Raw genomic sequence first — 13,349 nt, 5'->3', positions numbered from 1 at the left:
TGCGCTTTAGAAATCTCGAAATAAATAAATAAATAAATAAATAAATAACATTAGCTCATACCCAATTGACACATTTTATTTACTTATGAGTCCCAAGTAAAGTGCACTACATGTGCCCAGGGCCTGTAAATTAAAAACTACTAGTCGGCCTGCAGCACTGATTGTGCCACCCACTCAAGTAGCCCTTTAAACATGTTTAAGGCCTGCCACTGCAGGGCCTGTGTGGGCAGTTAACACTCCCATGTTCACTTGGCATTTAAAACCCCTTGCCAAGCCTCAAACTCACCTTTTATTACTTATGTGTCACCCCTAAGGTAGGCCCTGGGTATCCTTTGGGGCATGCAGCTGTGTAATTAAAAGGTAGGGCATGTACTTTTAGGTTTCGCATGTCTTGGTAATGAAAAATACCCAAATTCGTTTTTCACTACTGTAAAGCCTACCCCCTCATGGGTTGACATTGGGAATTCCTTATTACACTTTATAAGCTTTCATTCCTGATTGAGAAGGAGTAGATCTGTCATGTTTCATATAGCTGGAATCCCCTTAACTGGTAAAGACAAAGTTATCATTACCCTTTTAAAAATGCCACTTTTAGAAAGCTCAAGTGAGTGAACGCAGCTGATGTGCACTCTGGAAACGTATTCAAATATCTAGCTTCAAAATTACTAGTATGGGTTTAAAAATTCATAAACAAAATCAAGTGTGCACTAGGTGAGGGGTTCTGCAGGCCACCTATTTCAAAAAGGAAAAGAGAATACCTAGATGATTGTCTAGGTTAACCCAGTGCACTACGAATTATGTCACATATTAGTGTACAACCTTTGTTTTCAAAGAATCAGCTATCAATATATATAATAGTACAATTCAAACAACAGTAATCAATGCAGTCAACAAAGATAATGAGAGAAGGTTCAAAGAAATCATCAAAGGCTTCAATAGTTCAGGATCTACGTTATTTATTTCTGTGTTCTGGCAGATCCCGTCCAAAACTAAAAGAGTTTATTGCAACTTGAGTTTCAGCATGCAGATACAAGCTTCATTGTTCTCAATGCATTTCGGGCTATAACCAGTAGCCCTTCATCTGGGGAATCTGTAACAAATACATACATTTCAAAGGTGGTATAAATCAAAAAGTCGAAGAGTATTAAAGCTGACATTGGCTCAAAGCCTTACCAATTAAATGGGAGCACCAGTATTCCAATTACTTGTCAATGAAAATATAGCAAAATGCTGTGTAAACAAAAGGAGCAAAGCTGGCATTTTTCTGTTTTTAGCCTTGCGTGCCTTCAGGCTGTCTCAAATGCATGTCTGGTGTGGGTGACCGCTGGACTTTGAGCATCCCTGTAGCCAGCCACACACAAAGGAAGCTTTGTTGTGACTGAGTGGCTATCTTATCCTGATGAATCATCGTGGGCAGGATGGGAGGAAGGAGCTGCACATGTGAATAGCAACATCACAAAATAAAATGCTGGACGGAGTGTTGAAACTTCAAACACTCTTTGTTTAATCCACCATTATTCTGCTCACCACATCACCCTAGTTTGGATCCAGCCATATGCAAATCCTGTCTTGACCCAGCTCCGCATGGGAGCAGTCCAGCTTTCACTGCCAAGACAGGTCCTCTCTGAACCGGAAACAAGAATCCAGGGACCCGTTTCAGGGTATCACCTCTCATCAGCCAGGCTAGCTTGAATCCAGTGGTGTAGCAAGCAAGGGACCCGTATCTGGACATACCCTTAGCCAATTAGGGCACCCATATCAACATCACAAAATAAAATGATGGATGAAGTCTTTCATCCAAACACCCCAGTCAAAAGATTTGGGTTGAAACCATCATTCTTTTGCCTACCATGACACCCTAGTTTTGAGCCAGCCATATCCAAATCAGTCTTGACCCTCCTCCTCATGGGAACAGTCCAACTCTAACTGCCAGGCCAGGTCCTCCCAGGATCAGACACAGTGCATCCTGGGACTGGTTTTAGGGTATCACTCCTCATCAGCCAGACTAGCTTGGATCCAGTGGAGCAGTGAGCAAGAGACCCACGTCTGGGCATACACTTAGCCACTTAGGACACACGTAGCAACATCCCAAAATAAAATGATAGACGAAGTGTTGAAACTTTTCAAACTCTCACCCCCAGTAACAGATCTTAGTTTAATCCATCGTTATTTTGCTTGCCAAGTCACCCCAGTTTAAACTCAGCCATATGCAAATCAGTCTTGACCCTGCTCCCCATGGGTATAGTCCAATCTGAACTGCCAAGCCATGTCCTCTCTGGACAGGAAACAAGGATCCTGGGACGGGTTTTCAGGTATCACCACTTATCAGCCAGGCTAGCTTGAATCCAGTGGTGCAGCAAGCAAGGAACCGACGTTTAGGCATACCCGTAGAAACTTAGGGCACACATAGCAACACCACAAAATTTGATTAGTTCAGCATTTCATCCATCATTTGTGTCTTTTACTTATACCTCAATAGGCTTTGCCCTCACCCTACACAAAGGGGTGCATACCCTCCTAGAGTGAGTCTGGAACTGGAGCTGGGAGAGAGAACCTCTGTGTACTTTAAAGCCCCTCTTTAAAGTCACCTCCACTTCAAAGTCACAACTGGGTATAAGTACTGGGTCTCTGCCCTCACCTATTCAGAGACAACTGGACCTGTGAAGAACTGTGCCAGGATGAAGGACTCCTGTGCAGCTACAAATGACTGCCACTATGCTGGACTGCTGCTCTGCAAGAACTTCTTTTCTGCTGTCCTGTCCTGCTGCCTGCTATCCTCTGCCCTGCCGAGGAAGGACTGACTCATCTTACTTGAACCCAGAGTGACTTCACATTCATACTCGCTTGCCTCCTGTTTAAACACTCAGGGATATCAAAGTCTTAATCTCTGCTCCTGTGCCTGGTCTATTGTAAGGGGATCCAGGTGCCTGCTCCAACAGAACCGATGCATCCTCTACTGCAAGAGCGGAATCGACACATCAATGCTGTTGCGGGAACAAAACCAGCACATCGCACTTGGAACCAGGTCATCACCATTGAACAGTTGCATCATTACCACCGCATCACTGTCACCATCACTGCAGATAGATGATCGGCACATCGCCTCAACTGCATGGAGATACATGGCGCATCTGCTTCGGAAACAACAAATCTCCGAACCAATGCTTCTTCAAAACCAGCACATCGCCATTGTTTCGTGGAGAAAATCGAACCATTACCCCAACAGTGGGATCCTCACTGATGCATTGTCCAATTGCACCCTGCATCTTACTGTTGCAACCACAATCAAGGTACTTGTGATCACAGGGCCTTGCATGGCTCTTGTATGCGACCTGCACTTTATCACTGCCAGCTTGAACCCTTGACTTTGCCCCGGTCCAGCACCACCAGATAACCCCATAGGCGCCTATTGCTTCCACGCGCTATTTTTTACTTTTATTCTTGAAAAATTCATATCTTGACTTCTAGTTATTGTATTTTTGTCATTTTGTCTGTGTTTTATTTATAAAAATATAATCTATTGTTCTAAACTGGTGTGGAGTCTTTTTGTGGTGTTTGCACTGTGTTACTGTTTGAAGTGTTGCACAAATACTTTACACGTTGCCTCTTACGTTAAGATTGTCTACTCTGTGCCAAGCTACCAGAGGGTGAGCACAAGTTAATTTATGGTGTATATCTGACTTAAAAAAGATAACAAGATGATGGACGGAGTGCTGAAACTTTTCAACCACTCACCCTCAGTCACAGATCTGGGGTTAATCCTTCGTTCTTTTGCTCACTATGCCACCTCAATTTGGACCCAGCCATATGCAAATCAGTCTTGTCCATGTTCCTCATGGGAACAGTCCAACCCGAACTGCCAGGCCAAGCCTTCCCTGGACAGGAAACAAGCATCGTGGGACTGGTTTTGGGGCATCAACCCATATCAGCCAGGTTAGCTTGAATCAAATGGCATACTGAGCCCGTTACCCACATCTGGGCATACCTGGCACACTTAGGGCAAGAAAGCAAAAGACACACAGATAATGGACTGTGGTAAAGCGAGAAAGGGACTCACGTCTCAGCATTTTCTTCGTCATTTGGGGCAAACATAGCAAACATAACAAGGTGATAGACGGAGTGCTGAAACTGTTTAACCATTCACCCCCAGTCACAGATCTGGCTTTAATCCACCATTCTTTTGCTCACTATGCTCCCCAGTTTGGACACAGCCATATGCAATTCAGTCTTTACCCTGATCCTCATGGGAACAGTCCAGCCCGAACTGCCAGGCCAGGTCCTCCCTGGACTGGAAACAAGATTCATCGGACCGGTTTTGCGGTATTACCCATAATCAGCTCGAATAGCTTTAACTCAGTGGCACAGTGAGCAACGGACCCCCGCCTAGGTGTACCCTTTCAGCACTTTGTACATCCTCTTGTAGTCTTTGCTGTGTATCTTACTTACCCTAACAAGGATTGGGTTCCTGCTTGGGCAGGGTGCATACCTCTGCCAATCTGTAACCCAATTTCTAACAGCAATGATGTGCCTCTACTGGCGGTACAGGTCAGTTCACATAGAGGCTCACCAACTTTCCTTACCAGCAGCCAATACCTCGGAGGACTTCAGGGAATTCAACTAGGAAGCTGAAAGCAAAATGAATGAGTTGCAGATTTTTTACGGTTTGGCAGTTGAGAAGCATACCTGTTCCTCCTTTTATTAGATATAATTTTGTTGGGGTAGTCCACTCACTGGGCGTAATGTCTGCTGCAAATATTCCATAAAGAGCGCGCAAACCTGAGTTGGCTAGAGGTTTGGTCTTTTTGGGATGATTTTGTATGTTTCCTGGACCATTACACTTATGAATATGCGGGTGTCAATGATGGCAGTCACAGGCATTCCTCCTACTAATACTTGGAGGTGGATCTGGCCTTTGTTTGGAGCTGATTGACATCATGAACCAAGTAGATTGCGCCATCCTCCTCATATCATGTCTCATATCATATCATGTCTATATGATCCTCCTCAGTGTTACTGATGGTAGGCGCATAGAAGTTTACCACTGTCTTCGGATGGTTCTATTATGGCTGATACTATCTGCATATTATTGAAAGTGGTTCATCTTGAGCATTTCTAACCAGCCGCTTGTCACCCTCCTGTCTGCTGAAATGACCCTCAGGGATGTTAGAATGGCTTACTCAGTGTTTTGCTTCCTTCTCCTTAGAGCACGGTCGCTGCTCAGGCTATTTGGTGAACCTATTCACTCTTTATGGGCTGGTGTAGACCCGCTTCTATGTGTAAGGCCCATCCTTTTGACAGTTCCTTGGAGGTCCTCAAGATCTACGTTTTTTTTCATGGACTCTCCTAGATCATGCAATGTCTGTTCCCATAGTTTGGCCAATGCGCAGCCCAGTATGAACTGTGCTCTGATTTCCTCCATTTCATCTTGCAGGGTGCAGGTGCTGGCTTTCACTTTGAACCCTGTGCACTATTTTCACTGGTTTTATGACCTAATACAGAAAATTGTTTAGACTGAAAATTGTTCTATAATTTCTCTTTCTATTTTTGGTATGTATGTACCATATTTGTCGCATCTTCCTAAAAAAATATTGAAATGTTGGCCAGAAATATATGATCACACAAACTCTTGTCTTATTAAGGAAAATTCATACAGAAAACATGTGATATTCATTCTTCAGGATACACTACATTTTCAAACGGGAACCAGCTAGTATACCATTGTAGATATGCAGAAGATCTTACCTTTGCAATCACATCAAGCGTTACTCGACTAGTCAAGTCAAGAATTCGAACTTCTCTTTTTCCATCAGCACTTTCTGCTAGTTTTTCCATCAAAGCTTCAGCCTTCTCATTGAATGTTTCCATCAATCCCATGAGGTAGCTGCAAATTATGGTTTATTAATATCTCCACATAATAATTGTTTAAGATAAAGAATGTGCAAAGAAAGTCCATCATCTTATATTATCATTGTATTTTTATGTTTGCCAAGATAAAATGTTAGCTGTAAGACAGCGCTCTTGCAATCACAATCACATAAACCTTCAGAGATATCATAAACTAGAATGTAATAATTGATGACATCACTGATGACATTTCAAATGACATTATTGAAAACACCACTGATGGCATCATCCATGATACTGCTGTAGATACTAATGTTTCTTTCTCTGCTGCTGTGAATAATCATTTTTCTAGGAGCATAATGTTTATTATGAGTGAAATCCTCTTCCTCCCAATGGAGTTAAGAAAAATGGTTATCATAGCCCTAGTTATCTCCAAGAAAGATTACTGTAATGCCTTATATGTAGGCTTGCAAAAGCACCTACTAAAAAAACTGCAGACTCTTCAGAATGCAGCAGCCAGGGTGTTGATGAACCCTCCAAAATGTTGTTCAGTTTCTCAAACTGCACTGCCTACCAATAAGGGCACAAATTAGGTTTAAAGTCCTATGCTGGGTTCACAAAGCCTTACACTAGGTTGGTCCTCTTTTCTTTCAAGAAACGTTTAAGTGGTATTCACCCTCACACACACTACAGTCCAGTACAGCTAGAATAATAAGAACTTTTAGAATCATATTTGCTACAGCGAGATTAAGGAACAGGTGCTGATTATTGAGGGATACAAATAGCAAATACGAGACACTACAATGACCATGATGCCGCAGGGGTGGCTACGCCCATTGGGCGGGGTTAGTGATTATTTAGTGGTGTGCTCAAGACCGCCTTGCCGTAGCTGCCTGAACCCGTGGCCTTTGATAAAGTGTTGCTGAACACGAAACGCGTCAGGCTAGAGGTTGAAGATGCATGGTGATGTTCGGCGGCTGGTTCTGTTTTTACCCCTCAATAAAGAAGGATGGCAGATCAACTTTCCTGTTGTGGGCATCTCCTTAGGAAGGCAACTCTGTGTTTGGATATAGATATATATATATAAACACAGTGGGAAAAGGAGCGGGAAGAGGCTGCGCTGAACATCTTTGTAGACGCAGACACAGACAAGTCTGCTAAAGGCAAACAAACAGCAATAAATACAGAATCTGAAACAGACAATAGCACGAAAAAACTATGTGGGGAGTTGGAAAAACTCCGCAAACAAGAGATAGCCAAATGGTGGGAGATTAAATCATTGAAAAGATATCTGGACGTGGGCAGAATACCCAGGGGATTGCGAATTTTAGTAGCCCCAACGTATGTAAATCCGGATCCAGCCATGCTTCAAGCCTGGGCTGACAATAGTGCCCAGGCATCACAAAACATGGTCAAAATACTAATCCAATATGCGGCAAGTGACCGTGATAAATTAATAGGCAGAATTGAAGAAATTTTGAAAGAACTGGATTCGAAGAACAGGATGAGATCACCAAAATGATGAAAGAAATAAAGATCAGATTGACAAAACATGAGGAAGAAATTAAAGAGCGAAAAGCCATAAAGTTTCAAAGAGACCGAAACGATTATGTCAATGGGCGAGTATATACCTTTGCTAGAAAATTCGATAATATCAAGAGACAACAACTCTCCGCAACTGCAAGCGGAGGAGATACAGCATCAGTAGCAAGTGGCACAGACTTAAGTTCCTCCATAGGCTGGGACACAGATAGCAACAGCTCACTTGGGGCAAGAGGTCCAATTCCCAAACCAGCGCAAGAACTGGCTTATTTTCGTTTACAGCACCTAACAACACTTCGACCGCAAACTCAGCGGCAGGCATGGTACAGGGGCAAAACGAAGCCAGACAAAAAACAAAAAGTCAACGGAGACAAGACAGACGTCGAGGCAAACGCGGTGGGAAAACAAACAAAGCCCAACTACAGAAAGAACAAGAAGCAATAATGGCAGACGAGCAATTGGGAAATATGGACAATACTGTTGTAAACCTAACGGATTTAAAATTAACTATGGAAGAGACTAATATTTTATCTCTGGGATTAACTTACTGTACTGTAACAAACTTTGACTATGCCCAAACGCGGATAGATCTATTTCAATTCCTACGAAAATTAAAATTGCAGAAATATTTTTGGAATTGCGCTAAAAAAGACTCTGAGAAAGATCTGGGCCCAGAAACAGAAAAAACACTAGCTATTGCAGATATGGTGGTTCTGAGTGACATGATTGCATTAGAATACGATGAATCACTAAGCCAGTTATCAGCAGGGGATATAGCCGCCCAAACTAATTTGAATACCCACCTCACAACTAAAACTAACTTCAGACCCAAATCTGTGTTTATGCCCATTCTACTGAAAGACGGATTAGATCTATTCTCTGAAAATGTAATTAAAGAACTTAAGGAACTATCGCTTAGGAGCACGAAGAATTTCTACACTAAAGACCATAACAGGAGATTCAAATACAACAATCTCATGACCAAAATCAAGGACAGACCGGATATAGTGGTAAGATGGTCTGATAAAGGCGGAAATATTGTACTCTGGCCACTCAAGATGTACAATGAGGAAGCGATGACACAATTGCAAGACCGCGAATGTTACTGCAGAGTAAGTCCTACCCTGATTGTAGGAATTCAAGAACGCTATCATGCGGAACTCTACAAGTGGAAAGGCTTAAACTTGATAAGCAAAAAGGAACTTGAATTCCTTAAGAATGATTATCCCACCACGCCCCAGCTTTATCTGATACCAAAAATACATAAGAACGCTATGCAACCCCCGGGGAGACCAATAATCTCAGCTATACGTGGTCTGTTTGAAAATACTAGCATTTATGTGGACAGTTTCTTGCAAACATTTGTGAAAGATCTACCTGTATATGTACAAGACAGTGGAGACTTTCTCCGGAAAATTTATGATTTTAATTGGAATGAGGAATATGTATTCATGACTCTAGATGTGCAGTCGCTATATACTAGCATCAGACACACGGATGGGCTTAAAGCACTCCAATACTACCTTAATAAGAGACCCATTGCACTGTATGACCACACTTCAATGCTACTACAGATGGTAGAATGGTGCTTAACCAACAACACCTTTATATTTGATCGACTGCATTACAAACAACTACAGGGTTTGGCCATGGGTACTTGCTTCTCCCCCAGTTATGCTAATCTGCATATAAGCTGGTGGGAGGAGCAAGTACTGGCAGTCACCCAGGCAACAAGCATAGGTGAAAATGTGATAATTTACAAGCGGTACATAGACAATATTTTTATCCTATGGAAAGGGTCAGAGGAGAGTGCTCAAAGATTTGCATTAGCTATCAATGAGAACACCCTCAATTTAAAATTCACATGTTTCACAAGCAAAGAAAAAATCCAATTTCTAGATCTGGAACTGTACGTAGACCAGAATAAAATTCAAACTAGAACGTACAGAAAGCCAACAGCGGGAAACGCTGTGCTTCATGCGCAAAGTTTCCATCCGGTCAAACTAAAGGAATCTATTCTGTACGCAGAATGTCTACGGATGACCCGCAATTGTAGTACACAAGCAGGTGCCAACGAAGCCAAATCAAATCTATTTGAGAGGCTCAGCAAGAGAGGTTATAGCCCCCAAACTTTAGTAAAGGCAGACCAGAAATGTAAGAATGCAAACAGAAGGGATCTCCTATTTGCAGACAAAAAAGACAAGAAGGAGAAACAGAGTAGGTCTGTACCAGGCATTCCAAGGTTGATAACGGGGTATAACGCCTACCACAATCATGTGAGAAAAATCTTACAGAAGCACTGGCCTTTGATACAGAATGACCCAGTTATAGGTCGTTGGTGTGGCAGGAGTCCATCAATCACCTTTAGGAGGGCCAAGTCGATGCGCAACCAGCTGGTATGCAGTGCACTGACTATAACTAAGCCACCTATATGGTTACATAGCCAGAAAGGGTTCACAAAGTGCGCAAAATGCAAAGCGTGCAAACAAGGAATTAACATCAGAGAAGTCATAGTCCCATTTAGAAACAAGCCATACATCATCAGAGGCTGCTACTCTTGCAAAACAGAGTATGCAGTTTACGTCCTTGTGTGTAAATGCGGAAACCGCTATGTAGGAAGCACCATTCATCCGGCACATGTCCGAATCCTACAGCACTTGCGAGCCATAAGTAACAATGATGAAACCGGAGGAGGAGCTACGACAGCAACAAGATGACCGCTTAGTCTCCCGGCTCCCCCGACCTCCGTCTTCAGCTCGCAGATCCTGTCGTCTATCCTGTTTTTCCGCCACACATCCGTGTCTATGAACTGATCTGCAATCCGATGGAGCTATCCCGAGGTTTTTCCGACATTGTGGAGTGGAGTAATGTCGACGTTTGGCTTGAAGCCTAACCCAGTCTAGAAGCCGGGGTCTTGAGTGCTGATCCTGCCGGGTCCCAGTCGAACAACAGCGGCCTGGGGAGGGCGGCAGGGTCCGGTCCGTGGCACTTTCATCATCTCTTGAACTGCTTTGCTGCCGCTCTGCTACCCGGATTCGTATTAAATTTGAAGAGACGTGTGACGCCCCAGGCGGTATAGCGGAGGTCCCTGACCCGGAGACCTAGTGTTTGCCTCGCTGGTGCCATTGGGTTGGGAACTCGTCGCGCAAGATACGCACATTGACGATCGGTCTCTCACGGTTCATCCCTGCACCGCCTAATTCTCCCCCGGGGTGAGCGGACTCTCCGTGGGGATCACTATGCCTGATGTTGTGCGAGACCTGACGGGGCGGGCTGAGTGCGGCCAGACATTGCGATCTGTGCTGGCAGCCCTCGAGGCACTTCAAGTTACAATGGAGGCCCGGGTCTGTGAACTGCTGTCGGCAGCAGACGGAATTAGGCAATCGGGACCCGACACTGATTCATCGCACGGGACTCGACGGCCAGCTCCACTCCCGATAGACAGCCCAGCGGTGCATTTAGACCCTGTGCACGGAGATGTGTTTACCCCTACAGAAGTGGAACTGATTGATCATGCTGCGATCTGTGTATCGACTGAATGGTTTGACTTATTGGTTTCATTACCAGTGGACCCTTTACCTGCTATCCCCATTCAGTTAACTTGTGGTCAAGACTGTGAACTGAGCTGGATTGTGTCGCACCCCCTTCCCAGCTGGCTCACCAAGATGGCGGAGGAAACAGTGTCGAGCCTGGCAGTCGGGGAGGAGTATCGTCGGAACCGGCAATGTACTTTGGGATTCGCCATTTATCCTCCATCTTGCAGACTGTATTTCGGCAACTGCTATGTATACTTTGACACTTTGTGGAGAGGGTCCTACTTACCAGAGGGAGACCATCAATTTGATCGACTGGGACAAGGCTGAGGCTGTTGTTTTGGTGTTTACTGTTATGGTTTAATCGATGACGGGATCTGCTTCATTAGGTTATCGGAGACTGGGCGGGGTCTATAGTTTCCTCCAGTGTACTCTTCTCTTATGTTTTGCATGATGGCGACTACTTGTGGGAGATTCTGTGTTAGGGCGAGGGGGGGAGTCCGGGTATGCGTACGATAATGTCCTCCTCCATTCCTATCTTTAGTGTTGGGGTCTAGTAACCCTTTTATATCTCTTCTTTCTCTCTATATTTTGGGTTTTAGTTATTGGGGCGACAGGCATGCTGCTAGGGGGGGTAGGCCGTAGTCACCTGCAGGGGTGCAAGGTGAGGGGTTGGGGGTGTTTTTTTTTTTGTTTTGCCTTTATTTGTTTCTATGGCCTTTTCTTCTTTTTGTTCTCTTCTATTGCCTTTCTTTCGTTTATTTATTTTTCGGGTCAGCGATGTAGGTCCACTTTTGTGTCGATTATTGATCCTTCCTTATCTGTGCCAATATTTCCTATAGTTCTATTTGTATCGATGGGCGGACGCATAACTGGTGCGAATTGCCATTGTATACCTGCTTATCCTGACTCATATGCTTTAGCGTCATTACTCTAACTGCATCGTTCTAACCGTCGTTGTCTTCCTACTTTGCCCGCCCTTTGTGTGACGTTGTATTACTGTACGGCACCTGATCCTTCATTTTCATATTATAAAACGGAGCCTTTTTAATCCTGTACTTTAGTTGGTACGCTCAGTAACACGTTCTTAATCGAATCTATGGTGCTTCCGATCCACGGGCTGCTGTGTCGTGTCATAACTGACTCACTGTTGTGGAAACTGATTAGCGGCCGGCCCTGGTGGTTGTAGGCCCATACTTGTAATCGTTTGAAGTAACAATAAAGGTTTTCCAAAAAAAACAACAAAAAAAAAACAATGATGAAACCTACCCGATGGCCAGGCACATAAATAAATCACATTCTGGCAATAGCAACGACATCAAATACTTTGTCATCGACAGTATTGCAAAAAGTATCAGAGGGGGAAATCGCAGACTGGCCTTACGGCGTCTGGAATCCAGATACATTATTCTTTTGGATTCCAAGATCCCTAATGGGCTGAATGCCGATGAAGCACTGACAGTACACCTATAATTCAGCGTAACCTACTCCCTAACCCAACCCACTCCTGAACATCTGCAACTTCACTTATGTATATACTTTATTTTCATTTTAGGCACAAATTTAATTTATTATAGCACACAATGACCATATTTGAGCACTAAGGGAGACCGATTGTATTTACATCAGTTTGTAATCAATAGGAGGATAATGGACAGAAATGTACTTCAAAGGTATATACTTGTGTATTTTCAGCCACAATTTGGACTATATATAATGTATCACACGTGAATTTACTCCACTTGGAGACGAGGCTCGTTTGAGTACCCTTTTGGGTGAATTGTTACTTGAATACAATGTATGTTTACATTTATAGGAATTGATATTATGAGACATGTGGCAATTTCACTATGATTAGACATTCACTCGTAGATGCAATGCGATTTGTCTAAACATACACGGAGGTATACCTGATGACAAGTCATTTAATGCATAATAGAATCGTGTACTCACCGATACCCTATAGGAGCCACACGAATATGCAGAATTCCTCAGCACGCGCATCGGATCAGGTCTTCCTTTCACGTTTTAACAAATGCCAACCCAGACACCATAATTCAAAATGTGCATGTAACCAGGATTTTACTTGGTAGAAACTTACGTTATTTACTGTGTTTCTTAATTTAATTTGGTAATCAGGCACTTTGCAAGACAACTACAAGTGCACAATTTAGGGGTCATCTTTTTAGTAATATTTGGTGAATTTACGTGTATTATTTACAATTTTGCTTGAACTAAACTCTTCTATGTCTGTTGTTGTGAATACCATCACTCCTAGGGTAACCAAGGCAACAAGAAACCAATCACAGTGATGTAACTGTGTAAAAATGTATATAACTTGCAGCGTCATTCATGCAGATGAAGTGAGCAAGGCGGAGGCTTCCGCCGAAACGCGTCTTTAAGCAGCTTGATGGAATAAACTTGAGTTGA

At 43.4% G+C, this 13,349-nt stretch overlaps 1 protein-coding gene across 1 annotated transcript in view; it reads right to left on the bottom strand.

Annotated features, from left to right (window-relative positions):
• LOC144781358 (cholesterol 24-hydroxylase-like) overlaps window positions 1–13,349 on the bottom strand; it is a 394,520-nt gene that overhangs the window by 168,967 nt on the left and 212,204 nt on the right. The window contains exon 6 of the mRNA XM_078660146.1: window positions 5,743–5,881. Coding sequence (XP_078516272.1) covers window positions 5,743–5,881 — 139 coding nt within the window. The remainder of the gene's footprint in view (window positions 1–5,742; window positions 5,882–13,349) is intronic.

Source organism: Lissotriton helveticus, chromosome 9 (genome assembly GCF_964261635.1).
Source record: "Lissotriton helveticus chromosome 9, aLisHel1.1, whole genome shotgun sequence".
In the NCBI taxonomy this organism is placed as follows: Eukaryota; Metazoa; Chordata; class Amphibia; order Caudata; family Salamandridae; genus Lissotriton; species Lissotriton helveticus.
This window is presented reverse-complemented; position numbering and strand designations above follow the sequence as displayed.